The following is a 17,316-nucleotide window of genomic DNA, read 5'->3' on the forward strand; positions in this document are numbered from 1 at the left end:
TCCTGCCACCAAGCTTCAATTTCACACTGTAAATGGTGGCACATGATTGAATTAGTTTAACCAATGGCCAATGGCTAAGGCTGTGTCTTCCATAGCCCTCAGTAGTGAAAATCAGTTGTTTCCATGGGCTTTGGGGGAGAAGGAGGGGAACATCCAAACTCATTATTCTGTGTCATGGAAACAGCACACTTTCTTGTTGAAAAATAAGAAATTAAACTAGTTCTTTGTGTTAAATTAGTTCCAGCCTTATTGTGAGTTCCATACATTAATAGAGGCATGTAGCCTGCCCATTAAATTCTGAGTACCTAAGTGAATGATGCCCTTCCCTTGAGAAACATGGCAAAATCATAATACAATTGAATTACCTTTTGTAAAACATCTATCAGAGAAGCTGGGACAGGTGGACATGAGGTATTTTGCTCTGTCTCATAAGAAGTAGGGACATTGTACACGTCTCCCTGGAAAAGGAACAAAAAGCTCACTCAAGCTTCAGATTCCTTTCATTCTTCCTTTCAAAAAAAGGAAATAGTGCTCTGGATAAAATTTGACTGCAGTGTCTCCCTCTATTGGAGGGGAAAAAAAAATACCGCATGGAAGGACTCACTGGTCAAATGATTCCTTTCCCTGAGAAGCTATGTGATCTGTATCTGGGGTTCCACAAAGGACCTGGGATGGCACAGTGGTGGGTGTTTTCCTTATGGTGTTTTCTCTTCCAGCTCAGCAACTGGCATTTGAAAAGAGAGGGGCTCTATTTGTTAAAAAGAAAAAAAGTGAGATCTTTGGCTCTTGGGTGAAGCCAGTGTGTTTTCTGTTTGCAGACCCTTGCTGTGTGCAGGAGGTGGACCTCTGGGGTTGATGCACGAGAATGACAGTTCTTGTTTGTTCTTTCCAGTGGGTGATGTGCAGCTTTCATGCTACCATATACTGTGCAGCCTCTACTCCCTCGGGACAGGAAAGAACATCTATGTTGAAAGGTAATGAGTGAACAAAAGAGGCTAACACGTTCGGGCTGAATGTGTTACTGAAGTCTTTAAACACTTAACAGTAGCATCTTTCCAATCCAGCAGAAGCAAAATGCTCACTGAAATGGCTTAGTGATTTTGAGCCTCGCTTATGAAATGTTTATGGCAGTATTTAGAAGTGTTAATGAGGCTTCTAAGATGTATGACTTCCGTGGAGATAGCTGGAGAATGTACGTGGCTGGAGGAGCAATATAGCCAAACTAAATCATGTGCTGTTGGCCAAAAAATGTTGAAGAAACATCTCTTTCTTTATAATCACAGCTTTCAGAGAGCTTCCAGAGTTCCTGTGGTTAAAGCTTGCTGAGAAGCTCAAGGGAAGTGAGGCGGTTGCTTTAGTGTTTAATGAGTTTCTATGTGATACGGCCCTGGACCTTTACCATTCTTGGCTGTCAGATTAACTATAATTTTTAAAAAGTTCACACTTCGGGAACAGAAATGCTACTCAGTGGTCTTGAATCTGAACAGGCTGACTTTCCAAGGTGTTTGAGTTCCCACTCTGCTCTCTAATCTGCCTGGAGCAATGGAGGCCTTTGGCCACCCCTTGCTTTTCAGAATCAAATGTCATGTGTTATGTGATTCTGTTTAAATCCATGGAGAAGATCAGAAAGATAAACACAGTGTTAGCCAAACTCTAGATGTAGACTTATCCTTGGAAGATTTTTTTTTCCTTTTTTGCCTTTTCAAATAAGGAAACTGGAAAGAATTTGATCTGTGCTTAAAATTGCTTAATCTAAACATCCTGTTGATATCCACGATCTGTAGACCTCCTCAATTTATGATCCTTTATCAAACAAACCAACAGTATATCCCTGTTTCATATCTAAACTTACATAAATTCTAATTGCAGTTTCTCAATAAAGCAAAAAAAAGACTTTGACTCCTTCAAGAACTCAGGATCTGATGACTTGAAATCATGTGCTAATAACCAAAGCATGTTGAAGAAATGTCTATGTCTTCATAATTACAACTGTTAAGTAGCTTCTAGAGTTCAAGAAATTAATTGAAGAACTAACAGCTAATTTATTTTGATTATGAGTTTAATTCCTTAGAGTTACATAGCTTTCCTTATTGTTTTACATGAAATATAGATAAATAGTCTTGTCCTTTAATAGGAACTGGGCAGACAAAAGTTATAAACATATTTTATACCAAATCAAGAGAATTAAAATTTTTAATATTTAATACAGAATTTCACCTAGGGAAAGTGTCTTTACTTTCATTAAGCATTTGTGAATATTTTCTCAACATCTTTTCTTATTCTCTTGGTTTATATGTATGTTCATGCATGCTAACTTACTTCAGTAGTGTCCAACTCTTTGCTACCCCGTGGACTGTAACCTACCAGGCTCCTCTGTCCCTAGGATTCTCCAGGCAAGAGTGCTGGAGTGGACTGCCATGCCCTCCTCCAGGGGATCTTCCCAACGCAGGGACTGAACTTGTGTCTCTTATGTCTCCTGCATTGGCAGGCAGGTTCTTTGCCACTAGCGCCACCTGGGAAGATCCTTGTATGTATGTACATGCGTCTATACGTATACGTGTTTTTTTGGTACAATTTTTTGAAAAGCTTATGCATTACTCTCTCTTGTTTAAAAAAAAAAAAAAAGTCAAAGAAAGGTCAACTCTGAAATGTCAGACCAGAAAAGAGACCATTCTTCATATGACTTTTTATACTTTATTCATGTACTCATAGTGCTGGGAATATCGGTGCCTGTGTTTCATATTCCACGCAGGTAGAAAGCCAGGCTTGAAGAAGCACCTCAGTCAAGTCTGCCCCGATTGTCTGTCTGTTAGTTAAGCAACCAGGATATAAAGATTTAAAATCCTCAAGTTGTGACGCTGCCATTAGTGACTTTTATGTATTTTCTATTGTATTGTGAAAGTAAGACATACTTATTTTTTTAAAAAATCAAACAGTACAGACCTATGTAAAATTAAAAGTCTGCTTCCTTCTTCACCACAGATCACCCCACCTAGTAACAGTTTGTGTATTACCATTCTAGACGTTTTCTACATGTGTACATTTTTACACATGTTAGGATCATAATATTGCTTTATAACTTTGTCTTGTTGGATGAAGTTAAAAACTGAATTTCCTTAACATGTAACTCATATATTTTTCATTTATCATTAATTAAAATAATTATTAATGCTCTACTTTTAAAAAGATTACCAAGTTTAATACATTTGCATTTCTGGCACTTCCTATCCTTTCTACCTTTCGTTTTTTGCTGTGTAATTCCTAACAACACATACATTTTACCCTGGAATATTTTAGGACTAATATTCCTTGAGTTGTTTACCTTGGTTTATATTTAAATGACTCAGTGTGTAGCCAATCCTTCTAAATTGTGATTTGCCCATCCTAAAACTTTTATTTTGATTTACCTCTTGGGTGGCCAGATTCATCTTATGTTGTTTTTTCTGTAAGAGTGCTTACTCTTGAGTGTTGGCATATTTTGTAATATCATCTGCCGACTTTATATGTGAACAGTTTCCATGGTATAAAATCCTTGGGTCATAATTTTCCTCCTTCAGAAGTGTACAGACTTCGCTTCTCTGTGGTCTGACAGTGTGTATTCCCGGAACCCGGTGATTTGTTCCCTGCACACTTGACTTTGCTGCTGCTCACTGGGTTCCTTCTTTGGTCTTGAAGCTCTTTCATTTCCCTGTACCATGTCCCTGGGTTGTCCTTTCCATATCAACCCCTGCACTTCTTCTCAGAACTTAATACACCCCCTCAGGTTCCAGAATTGGATCTTACTTTATTTAATGAATCTTCAATTTTATTATATTGTTGCTGAGGTTTTTGATCCTAGCTGTTGTTCAAGGAGGGAAATTATTTGTATCTATTGACTGCGATTCATGGGGTCGCAAAGAGTCGGACACAACTGAGCGACTGATCTGATCTGATCTGATTGACTATTTCCTTAACTTTCCTCTCTCATTTTCTCTGTAGTAACTTTTAGCTAATTGTTCTTTTCTGAAACTTTTTTGATTTGGTATGTATTTTTCAATGTGAAGTTAACACACATTTTCTAATTTCAGCATAGGTCTAAATTTCTCCTCAATTTTCCCCCAGCTCTTGTGGGTTTTAGAGGGGAGAAAATATAGTGAAGCCTACCATTACCATTTCTCTGCCATGTTTTACTGAAGTTTCTTGGCTAGCATATGTCTTATAGGGTTGCAAAGGAACCACTCAATATTTGGTTTCCAACTATAGCATGAATGCATTGTAAATAGAAAAGATTCCAGACACCTCCATGATAGGGTTGACTGTGAGGAGGAAAAAAGTCATTGAAACAGATTAGAGACCTTTTGGGGGGAATATTTTCTAATTGAGGCTAGACTGAGACAGTCACTGACAGGTAAATTTTCAGGTACAAAATTTCAGAGTAGGATAAAGGCTCTTACCTGTGTATTTAAACATGGAGAATGCTTAACATTCTTTAACCTGAATATACTTTGATTGATTTTATTACTATTTATTCATTTGGTTGCATTGGGTCTTCATTGCTGCATTCAGGCTTTCTCTAGGTACAGTGAGTGGGGGCTACTCTCTAGTTGCTGTATGTGGGCTTCTCATTGAAGTGGCTTCTCTTATTGACAAGGGCTCTAGAGCGCAGGCTCAATAGTTGTGGCACATGGGCTTAGTTGCCCAAGGCATGTGGTATCTTAGTTCCTGGACCAGGGATCGAACCTGTGTCTCCTGCTTTGGCAGCTGGATTCTTAACCACTGGACCACCAGGCAAGTCCCTACTTTGATTAATTGATAGAGCATTTGATGGAGATAGATCAAGAGACTAAGTTTGGTAATTGACTACATTAAGCATTGAATCTCCATTTTATTTCAGATTAAAACTTTGTTTTTGCCTTCACACTTTAGAGATATTTATATTTGCCTTCCTGCTCTGCCCGCTTTGACCAGTTCTTTCCTGATCAAACGTTGCTCTCCCCAAACTGCTGAGATCACTGGTATTGCTGTCTAGAACCTTGCTGTGCCTCCACTTTCTGCCCCCCTGCTCCCTGTTACTTACTCTCTTTTGCATCCTCTGGAATTTACACAAAGGAACTTTCAAAATTGCAAAGCACCAGATACGTGCAGGCATAATTATTATTAGAATGACTTTGTCTCGGCCGATATCCCTGATGATAGACTGTTGAGAAGCAGGTCCCAATTCATGGGACAAAAGTTGAGAGACTGACTTAGGAATTAACAAAACCTGAAATACAAATTGAACTGAAAGAGAATGAGGAGAGGGAGGGATAAATTAGGAATTTGGAATTAAAAGATACACAGTACTATGTATAACATAGGTAAACAAGGACCTACTGTATAGCACAGGGAACTATTAATATATTCAGCATCTTGTAAAAACTTATAATGGAAAAGAATCTGGAAAAGAATACACACACACACACACACACACACACAAGATTACTTTGCATTGTAAATCAACTGTGAAAGTGAAAGTCGCTCAGCCGTGTCCAGCTGTTTGTGACCCCATGGACTGTAGCCTGCCAGGCTCCTCTGTCCATGGAATTCTCCAGGCCAGAATGCTGGAGTGGGTAGTCATTCCCTTCTACAGGGAATCTTCCCAGCCCAGGGATCGAACCCAGGTCTCCCGCATTGCAGCCGGATTCTTTATCATCTAAGCCATACTTCAATTTAATGGGGAAAAAAAAAATTGAAGTCTCTTCAGCCTGTCAGCATTGACCAAGTACTGTTATATGAAAAATACTGTTCTTAACAGTAATAACTGAGGGGGCTTGCAGGGAGAGTGCATTTCTCTTTCCAGTGGTAAACTCTTACAGTATGCCCTTTGGTTGCTATGGAGCTATTTCTGTAGCCCTTGCTTTGCTTGGTCCACACCCACAATGCCCCCTGGCAGGTGCTAAAAACCACCAGTATTTTAGCAGCAAGTTTTGTCTAGCTCAGTTGGTCTTGGACCTGGAGGCGAAGGTCATCCCTCTGGTATTTCACAGCCAGGAGCATTAACTGGCAGACTTCTGGGCTTTTACAGAAAGAACTTTCTCAGTGAGGCAAAACTGTTGTTTCTCCCTCCAGCTTATTAGCATCGTTGTGTGCTCCAGACTAGAAAATGCCTGTGGTGAGCTGGCAGAGACTCAGTTTGTCAGTAACTAAATATCATGCTTGTCCCTCTCCCTCAAGTCAGGGAGTCAGCATAACACCAGAGAACTGTCCATTGCCCCCAAGGATTGCCTTTCATCAGACTAACTGTAGAAATTCACTTTTGGGAGATCATAACTTTAATTTTGGTGAGTGAAAGAGAAGAGAAGTAGTATGGATCAATTAAAGAGTCCCTTGGACTGCAAGGAGAGCAAACCAGTTAATCCTAAAGGAAATCACTCCTGAATGTTCACTGGAAAGACTGATGCTGAAGCCGAAGTTCCAATACTTTGGCCACCTGATGTAAAGAACTGACTCATTGGAAAAGACCTTGATGCTGGGAAAGATTGAAGGCAGGAGAAGGGATGACAGAGGATGAGATGGTTGGATGGCATCACTGACTCAATGGACATGACTTTGAGCAAGCTCCAGGAGTTGGTGATGGACAGGGAAGCCTGGCATGCTGCAGTGCATGGGATTGCAAAGAGTCGGACATGACTGAGTGACTGAACTGAACTGAATGGGTCAATTTAGTACCAAGACAGCCCAGGACCAGCTGTATCCTAGATTCCTCTCCCTGCCCCAACTAAAAATTTGCTCTCAGATTTGATATCACCCCTTGTCACATGAAGACATGTGGCTCTTCATGTTCAATGTGCAGAGGCCCTCACTCCAATCATCTGTCCTGAGGGTTGGCCTTTCCACCACCACCATGAGCTTAGAAAGAAGCAAAGGAGTGGGAGAATGCCAGGGTCCAGCCCCAGCAGGATCCAGGGGTACCCTCAGGATGACGGCTTAGGCAATAAGGATAGAAAAGAGAAAACAGGGCTTGATCTTCCTTGATTTAGACAGAAAGCCAATAAAGCTCCTGGGTTCCAAGGAGTCATCCTGAAAGAATAACAGAGAGAGAAAAGGAGGGAAAAGGAAAAAAAGAATGACATGGGGAGACCAAGCTTCGGTGAGCGAGGCCCATAACTTTATTTTCAAAAGGAACTTTTATACCTTGACTTGTACACAGAGGGAAATGAAAGATGCAAAGTCATACAGAGTCAGCCCAAACATTACATCTGTTTTGTCTTTATCAAAACCAGGATTTTTTCTGCACACCTTTCCCATAAACAATGTTGTGTACAATATCTTCTGGCCTTGGAGGCACGTGGACATTTTATGACCCTTTTTTGATAAAGGCTGCTCAGCCAGAAAACTTATTTTCCCTTGAAGTGTTTTTTCTTTATATTTCTCCCAGCCTCAGAAAATACTAAACAGAGTTACGTTCTCACGGAGCAAAGGTGCAGTGGGTCGCAACAAAGAAAGAACCAATTAGCTCAAAGGTCTGATGTGGGTAATTCCAAGGCTGCTGCTTGTTTTTCTTACATTCCAACTACGTTAACCAATCACTCCCAGGTGCACAGTGGATAAGGGATATGGGCACTCGGCAGCAAGCACTGGCCCGATAATGAAGCCCTTTACCAGTACTATCTATTCTAATAATTGTTCACCCCTTAAAGGACTCTATGCTCATTAGGACTTTTAGAATGTTTTGGCTTCCCGTGCCTTTCAAGGTTGGGGAGTTGTGAACAATCATGTGTGTTAATTGCAAGAGTATGGATAAACCTGTCAGGCAAGCTAGAATGCCGACAGAGGGGTTTGAATTGAAACACTCCTATCATGCCCATTAACTAAAGCCCTAAGTTGATTTTTTCCAGAGAAAGGTGGTTGGGGATAGCCCCATGTTAATGTCAGAAGAGTTGGTGAAAGGCACAAAGTAGTAAGACAGACAGATTTTGGTTTTGGGGTAGATGCTCAAGCAGATTCAGGGTGGTCCCTTGAGTTCTGATCAGCCTTGCTCTTCAGATCTCTTCCACATGACCTTGTCATGGGTGGGATCTCCCGTGGTGGCTCCCAGCAGGAGAAGAAAAGGTGTTGAGGAGGAGAGATGGGGAACAGGACTGGCCAGGGCCTGTTCAGAAGTGAAGCAGCTTTGCAGAGCTCTCTGGAGAGACCCTTGGGCTCTGCAGTCTCCCCAGCCCCGCCCCCTCCCTTCCTCCACCACTGATGTGCCATGGGCTCAGTCGTGTCTGACTGTAATGCTGCCAGGCTTCCCTGTCCATGGGATTTCCCAGGCAAGAATATAGGAATGGGTTGCCATTTCCTACTCCAGATAATCCCAACTCAGGGATCGAACCCATGTCTCCTGCCTTGCAGGTGGATTACCTGCTGGGCCAGCAGGGAAGCCTCTTCTACCACTGATGCAGCTCCCAAATAGACCTTCCAGAGCAGACCTGGATGCGATGATTTAACAGTCAGATCTTTCACAGAAGGACAAGGCTGTGCTGTTAGCTAACAAGTGCTTATCTGGCTGAGGGCATTCTTGCTTCCTGGAGGCTGATTTGAAAATGATGTGGAAGCTCAAATACTTCAGGCCAAGTAAGTTGTCAGCTAATCCCCTAAAAGCTGAGCTCAAGAAGAAGATAGAAAAGAAGGGATAAAATCATATGTATTAGTTGTCTTTTAAAGTAGTTAAAAGATCACATTTGTCTTAGGTTTGATAACTTGGCTAAGGAGTGTATGGAAGTTCCAAGGGGTACACAGCTTTATATCGAGATTCACCCACCCTCACCCTCCTCCCTCTCTCTGGTCCAGCAGACTCCTCTGGCATCTCAAGCAGAACAGTTCTATGGACCCCCAGGCTAGCGCCCAACACATTCTGACTCTACCCTAGATAGTCTTGTCAAGGCATTTTTTTTCAGGACCAGTTAAGACCACATTTCTAACCCAACTCAAATGTGTATCCTTTGTCTCTGCATAATGAAGTTGCAAGTTGATTCTAATCTTTATAATGAGACCATAAAGACATGCTATTTTGTCACACTGCAGCCTGCCAGGCTCCTCTGTCCATGGAATTCTCCAGGGAAGAATACTGGAGTGGGTAGCCATTCTCTTCTTCAGGGGATCTTCCCAACCCAGGGATCGAACCCAGGTCTCCTACATTGCAGGTGGATTCTTTACTACCTGGCTTACTTCTCAGACAACAATGGCTCCCCTAGCTACCTCCCTGCCCTGTCCCCTAGTAAATGTTTGTTATCCTATTCAGAGACTCTATAGCTTTGACAGTCTGGTGTCTTGGTACTACTGGAATTATTGGCTGTTGTCATAGTGAAGGACAATTAATGGGATGCTGGGTATGGGTTTCTTTTTCCTTTTCATAGCACTTTTATTTAACTTTTTATTTTATATTGGAGTATAGCAGATTAACAATGTTGTGATGGTTTCAGGTAGATAGCAAAGGGACTCAGATACTCTGATATGTATATATCAGAGAAGGCAATGGCACCTCACTCCAGTACTCTTGCCTGGAAAATCCCATGGATGGAGGAGCCTGGAAGGCTGCAGTCCATGGGGTCGCTGAGGGTCGGACATGACTGAGCGACTTCACTTTCACTTTTCACTTTCATGCACTGGAGAAGGAAATGGCAACCCACTCCAGTGTTCTTGCCTGGAGAATCCCAGGGACGGGGGAGCTTGGTGGGCTGCCGTCTATGGAATCACACAGAGTCGGACACAACTGAAGTGACTTAGCAGCAGCAGCAGCAGCATATATATAGTATTGCTTCCCCCCAAACTCCCCTCCCATCCAGGCTGCCACATAACAGCCTGTTATGCCTCAGTGAGCAGAGTTCCCTGTGCTGTACAGTAGGTCCTTGTTGATTATCCATTTTAAATATGGCAGAGTGTACATGTTGTTGGGCATGGGTTTTGGTGGGAACTGAAGGTAACTGTGAGAACTGAATGCCTTCCTGTCTCTGCAGAACTGCAATAGTGGGGTACACGTTTGCTCTTGGCTCCAAGCATGCCCCCTCTAGCTGACAGTTTTCTCCACAATGGCTCTGTAATATCCCCCAATGTGCAGCCTGACATCCTCTGCCCCCAGGGCTTCTCCTGATGGGCTTCATGCACAGTATCCACATTCATACTGATGAGTTTAAGCTCCTCAGTCACAGAGGAAGGCAAACATGATGGACTTGAATCCTGTAATCCCTTTCATCTCTTAATTATTTACCTAATGTGTGCCTTTTCTACTAGTTACCTTTGTATCACGGTCTAACAAAGGACTCACATTATTGTTTATTTGAAGAAATTTTTCCTTGTATTTGGAAACTGGCATCACGTATGTAACTCACAAGGCAGGTGTGTGTAGTCTGTCTGTGATCAAATGCCAGAGGGTGGCAGGTAAAAGATATTGATGGGTGGAAAACAGATGGCTCTGGTCTCCCATTCATCAGGAAGCAACAGATGTCAGCCCCCTAATGGGGCCCTTTGAGCCAGCGCTACGACTGTATATCATCTCAGTAGCAGAAAGAACCTGCTGGATTAGATAATAAAAATCCAGAGCTAAGCCCAGGTCTGAGAGGGGAAGCACTCTTTCAGTACTAGCTCTGCTTTGACCAGCTGGTGGCTTGTAGTCCATCACTTACTCTTGCAGCCTTGGTTATCCTGCAGGTAAGCATAAGTCCTCTTAGCCAGAGAACTAAAAATCTGAACTAGGAATCCCAAGCATTTTGATTTTGATTGATTGCATCTTTCTCAGAAAGACTTAAAAACGAAAGTTTAGTGCATGGTGGACACTCAAGTGTTTGTGGAAGAAAGAGAAGTAATAGGTGTTAGAGCTCTTTTGTCTACATCAAGCGATTTGTTTTGGACGTGTCAGTTATCTTGCAAGGCAGAACTTTAATTTGGTGTCTTATTGGTGTTTTTGGCCCATTGTCTGCGGTTCCAATTGGTCAACACAAGCTCTACTCATAACAGGGACTAGACAAAGAAATTCCATGAAAGATTTTAAAACATTTTAAGAACTGGGAGGATCTGATTCAATTTGGATGCCAGCCAAACTTGCTCTCAGAGATGCTGGGAGAAAACAAAGCTACATTATCACCTTAGTTATTTAAGAACTAGGTAGCAGGGAATGAGACCATTGTAAACCATTGGTTAGTGTCCAGAAACAGGGGAGGGAGGGGAAGAACATGCAATCCAGCTGAGCTCAAGGCCCAGGATGTCCAGTGGAGCCATCTGTGGGGAAGTGGACTGAGACGTCCTGGAAAGAGGCCTGGTCCACCAATGCATGGGGCCAGCACGGAGGTGGCACCACTTCTAAATGGACTTCTTTGTTTCCAGGCAGCGTCCTGCCCTTGGAGAATGCCTGGCCTCACTGGCAGCCGCCATACCAGTGGCATTCCTGGAGCCCACCCTTAACCGCTACAACCCGCTCTCCGTCTTCAACACCAAAACCCCCAGGGAGAGGTCTAGTAAGTACCATCCATCAGAGGTCATCACTGATGTGCTTAGAGGAAAGCAGTGGGAGAGAAAGCCAGAAAGGCAAGGCCAGCAGCCCCCAGCCTTGTCAGTCACGTGGTCTGCAAGGGGCCAGGAGGTCAGAACTGGTGCCCTGTGACAGGTCTCCATCTTGCTGGAAAAGTGGACACAAGCAAGTTCTTTGTTATCTTTAGACTTTGGTCTCCTCTTCTGTGAAAAGAGGAGACAGTGCAGTTGGTTTCAACATCCCTTGCATCCTAAGAGCTCAGGTTCTCCTGTCTGCCCGGATCTCCATTCTCTTCCTGCACCTGGGGATGTGACTGTTCTTCTCTGTTCCTCTCCAGAGAGTGGGAGCAAGGGGGTAGCACAGAGCTGCACTGATAACCTTGGTATACTCTTCAAGTCCATAGCACGGCTGTGCTTCCAAGGATGATGACCATGTATTCTCCATCTTCGTGAAGGATGGATAGAAAAACACAAGAAGGAATTGAAATTCTACACAACAGAGAATTTGACAGGAGTGTTGACATACTGAGTTCTAGAACAGTGCTAGGCTGTGGTCCAGATCTGGCCTACTGCTGATTTTTATAAATGGTGTTTTATTGGAACATAGTCTATCCATTCATTTACATGTTGTCTGTGGCTGCTTTAGCACTGTGTTGTTGTTGTATACTTTAATCACTAAGTCATGTCCAACTCGTTTGTGACCCCATGGACTGTAGCCCACCAGGCTCCTCTGTCCATGGGATTTCCCAGGCAAGAATACTGGAGTGGGTTGCCATTTCCTTCTGCAGGGGGATCTTCCCAACCTAGGGATTCAACCCACTTCTCCTGCATTGGCAAAGCACTCTTTACCACTGAGCCACCAGGGAAGCCCTTAGCACTGTGTAGGGAAGGAAAAATAATTTTCCCTTTACCCTTCATTGTTCTTGCCTGAGACCTCCCCTCTGAAAAAGATAGATTGATGGGAGGAAAAAAACTTAATTATGGACATATGTGTACATAAGGGAGCCCCCAAAAGATGTGAGACTCAAAAGCCAGCCCAACATTTGAGACTTATATACCATCCTGAGGAAAAGGTTAGGAGTCTAGGGCTTCAGATGGGGTAGGAATCCATGGGAAAGTGAGAAGAGGAAGGGCTTGGTAAGCAGTGTGCCCCAGCAGGCTCATGAATCTCTCAGATGAAAAAGTGATCTTTGGTAAGAGCTCTCTTCTGGTACAGGCTCCCGTAACTAAGGTAAACTTTGTTTGCAAAGGTAGATTTCCCTTACAAACGGGTAACTCTGTTTTCAGACATTCTCCTGGATCTTCAGTTTCTTAAAAATAATCAGCTCAAAGTAATCCCTCTGCCAAAGGGGCATATTTGGGGGTGGCCCATTCTGTTCCCCTTCAACTGCAGTGACAGAGTTGCGTAGTGGCAGCAAAGACTGTTGGCCCTGCAATGGCTAAAACATTTACTGTCTGGCCCCTTTATAGGAAAAGTTTTCCCACCCCCCTCTTCTAGAATAACCTGGAACTGGAATCCAAGGCAGGTGGTAAACCTGCTTCTGGGGGATGGAAGAGTCCCCATGTATGGATAAGTGTGATCCTGCTGAAGGACCATGGAGTAGATCAGAGGCCCTTCCAACAGGAACCTTGAATGAAACTCAGCCTCCAGCTGGAAAGAACTACCTTGACTTGATGTGACATGAAGCAAAAGCTACCACACGATGGGTTAGATTGATGTTAAGAAAAGCAGACCCCCCCCAAAAAAAAAATTATAGCAAACCATTTCAAACCAGAATATATCCTGTTCAGAACCAGTATTTTCGTAAAATATTGGCACACAGTACCAGCAGATGACTAGACTGTTCCTCAGTTCCATTTGGTTCAAGCCCCCTTTTCAAACTGTCGTGGGTCCTAAGAGTCCTAAGAGAAGAAGGGTTCTTGCTACATTTTTCTCTGTCACTCTTCTTTCCATCTAAGAATCCAGAGTGCTAAGCTTTAGCAGCTTTGTTCCCACTTCAGATAAAAGCAGCACCTGGTCCCCAGTAAACATGACCAGGACATTTGAGACAAAATTGCTTTTAAAACTTCTCTTCTTGAGCTAAAATACTGCGGAGACCAGTGTTCTCAGAGCTCATCGAGAGAGATATATTGCCAAGATGCCTCCATATTCCAAAGTCTCACATGGCATCTCTCAGTTATTTCCCCAATCCCCTCAGCCTCATCTCACCCTTTCTCCCCTTTCATGGACTAGGAAAATTATAGTCCCAACCTTGTTTTTCTCTGCTGTCTTATGATTCCACATGAGTTATGTCTTGCAGCTAAAGTAAGAGTTAAACGACAGAGCAGGCTTTGGTAATGATGAGGAAGGGCTGTGGCATCTGTAGACAGAAGCCAGCTAAAATATTGCTCCCCAGCCTCATGACAGTGCTGGATACTGATGTATTTATTTAGCTCCAGCTGTGGTTCAAGAAAAAGTGTCTCTCTATGTCACCAGTGCGTAGAGCTTGCACCTTGGGAAAGAGAGAGATCTACTTTGCTCTTGAACTCATAGAGGTAGTTGTTCAGTCGCTCAGTCATGTCCGACTCTTTGTGACCCATGGACTGCAGCATGCCAGCCTTCCCTGTCCTTCACCATTTCCCGGAGCTTGCTCAAACTCATGTCCATCTAGTCAATGATGCCATCCAACCATCTCATCCTCTGTCGTCCCCTTCTTCTCCCGCCTTCAATCTTTCCCAGCATCAGGGTCTTTTCTAATGAGTCAGCTCTTTGCATCAGGTGGCCAAAGTATTGGAGCTTCAGCTTCAACATCAGTCCTTTTAATGAATGTTCAGGGTTGATTTCCTTTAGGATTGACTGGTTGGATCTCCTTGCAGTCTAAGGGACTCTCAAGAGTCTTCTCCAACACCACAGTTCAAAAGCATCAATTCTTTGGCACTCAGCTTTCTTTATGGTCCAGCTCTCACATCCATACATGACTACTGGAAAAACCACAGCTTTGACTAGACAGACCTTTGTTGGCAAAGTAATATCTCTGCTTTTTAATATGCTGCCTAGGTTGGTCATAGCTTTTCTTCCAAGGAGCAAGAGTCTTTTAATATCATGTCTGTGGTCACCCTCTGTGATTTTGGAGTCCAAGAAAATAAAGTCTGTCTCTGTTTCCATTGTTTCCCTATCTAGTTGCCATGAACCAATGGGACATAGAGGTAGAGTAGCAGGCAAATTTGAAATTGACCCAGATGGAGGAAACCCTAGACTGGCTTTGGAGGGAAGGAAATGACTGTGTCCCATTGTTCTCAAGGGCTATTAGAAATATGTTTCTTCTTATCTTATATACCTTTACATTGATTTAGTAAGATATATTCATAAATTAAAAATAAGTATCCATCGTTGCATACTCCATAGGAAGAAGGGACAAAGTTGTAATTAATGATGACACTGTTGTTCATCCATCAGTCACACACTGTGGACTCAGGGCCCAAGTCCTCTGAGCCCGTATTTTTCATCTTTCAGTTAACAAAGAGTGAATTCTGACGATGTGTACGGCTCTCGAAAAGCAGAATGTACATAAATATGTATTCTGGGATAGCCATGTTTGCCTGGAGCCAGACAATGACTGATAGCTTGATGGACTCTGAAAGGGTAGATTTCATTCACTACACACAGTAGGTGGCCTGAGGGACTGAAGGAGGAGGGAAAGGAATGTGACAGAAGGTGTGAGTCTTTGGTTGAGAAATACAATATGAACTGATTTATCAAGCCTTCAGTCAATTGGGCATCTCAATTAATGAAGTTTCCCTGGTAGCTCAGATGGTAAAGAATCTACCCACAATGCAGGATACCCAGGTTCAATCCCTAGAGAAGGGAATGGCTGCTTACTCCAGTATTCTTTCCTGGAAAATCCCATGGACATAGGAGCCTGGCGGGCTGTAGTCCATTTTGCCAGCAGAGTTACTCATATTGGGGTGTCTTCTATCTTGTAACATCCTGGAGAATTTTTTAACTCATCCAAAATTGTTAAGATATGTCTAGAAAAGGTTTATCTAGCTGTGTGCTAGATAAAATCTTTGGTTACGTGTGGCAGTGGTTTATTAATCAGAATCTTGTTGTTGACTCCATTCATGAGTAGAATTAGATCTGTGTGCATGTATACTCAGTCGCTAAGGTGTCCAACTCTTTGTGACCCCATGGACTATAACCCACCAGGCTCCTCTGTCTATGGGATTTCCAGGCAAGAATACTGGAGTGGGTTGCCATTTCCTTCTCCAGGAGATCTTCCCAACCCAGGGATCAAATCTGCGTCTTCTGCAGTGGCAGGTGGATTCTTTACCACTAAGCCACTAGGAAAGCCCAGTCAGGATAATAGATTAACCAAAACATCCTACTCACCAGCCAAGTTTACTTTTCAAATCCTTATTGGAAAAAATCAACCAGAGAGGAAGGAGGTCCAATTTCCATGTAGGTTTCCATGTAATACTATAGAAGTGGTGCTCTCTGTTGCTGTCATCTTGAGGGAAGAGCTGCCTGGTGAAAAAAATACAGCTGTGGACTCGAACGCAGTCTTTCCCAACGGTTCTCTCTTAATAGCATGTATGAGGATCACTCACAAGGCTTGTTGAAGAATGCCAAGTCCTACCCTTAGAGTTTCTAATTCAGTAAGTCGAGATTCCAAAGGTCCTAACAAGTTTCCAGGTGATGCTGCCATTGCTGGCAGGACAGTCTCACTTTGAGAGCCATTGATGTGGAAGATGAAAGGACAGTGTGTTCTAATGGTTCCCCCTTACAGTCTTGAGTCTGATTCTAACAGGACCCAACTGAGCTTTCAGGTAGATAACTCAGCAGCATTCATTCTGCCGGTTTATTATGTGGCATTTGAAGTACAAAACACCACCGGAATCGCAAATGTTTCTTCCCCTCGAGGACCAATTACATATAAATAACTTTTAAAGGTCATTATAATGACTCCAATGAAGCAACCTCAAGCAACTCTGTGTTAGGTAGGAGGAAAAAAAAGTGTCTGTGACGATGGATTGTCTGTGTGACATTTAAACACACACATGCTCCTAGCCTTCTCATGTATAATTTTATAGCCAACAGTTGTAAACTTCAATTGCATCTGTGGCCGTTGGCACTGCTCTGTGTGTAGAGCCTGAAGGTAGAATGTTTGACTTCACCATTTGTACCTATTTATCTGACACCGTACGTGTCAAATGATTTTGTTTGTGAGAGTCTCCCCAGACCCCCACATTGATGTCACCCCTGATTCTTATTGCTCTGCAGCAAGGTACAGGCTAGACTTGTTCCTGCAAATGACCAGCATTGGCAATGCATTGTGTCTGACCTGTTTAATTCCCTTCGCTGTAAATCACAGAAGTTCGATGTTCTTTGGCTTTCATGCTGCTAGTCCTTTTGAATTGTCTGGATTTAAAGGACATTGCTTTACTCCTAACTTCCAAGGAAGAGTAATCAGCCTTCTACTTACCAAAGGCCATACCAATAGCAAGAGAAAAACATAATTAGGGCAAGTGTTAGGACACCCCCGGCAGGGCCTCCTCCATAGCAGGGAGGCTCTTCTGAGTCCATTGATTTGCAGCTGCACACCATCCTGTAGAACCGATTGTATCAGCTACAGATTCATTGTCTCCTGGATGAAGGTACCACAAATGCCTTTCCTCCCCACCCCAGCCCAGGAACCAAGATGCCTGTATTCTCTTTTCATCTCTTAGTCTATCTTCACAGGATTTTTCTGTATCTTTGCTCTAGGCAGTACAGTCATGAAGGAAACCAAGACAGACTCTTCAATTGACTAATACTCCTAAAAGCCAAAGCCTTTGCTGTGGCCTTTTCTTCATTAACCCTTCCATTCCTAT

The 17,316-nt window shown here is 43.0% G+C and overlaps 1 protein-coding gene across 1 annotated transcript in view; it reads left to right on the forward strand.

The window, feature by feature from the left end:
- RYR3 (ryanodine receptor 3) overlaps positions 1-17,316 on the forward strand; it is a 457,031-nt gene that overhangs the window by 369,108 nt on the left and 70,607 nt on the right. The window contains 2 exon segments of the mRNA XM_070378270.1: positions 893-974; positions 11,323-11,453. Of these exon segments, the coding sequence (XP_070234371.1) occupies positions 893-974; positions 11,323-11,453 (213 nt within the window).

This window comes from Bos mutus, chromosome 10, assembly GCF_027580195.1.
Source record: "Bos mutus isolate GX-2022 chromosome 10, NWIPB_WYAK_1.1, whole genome shotgun sequence".
NCBI lineage: Eukaryota > Metazoa > Chordata > Mammalia > Artiodactyla > Bovidae > Bos > Bos mutus.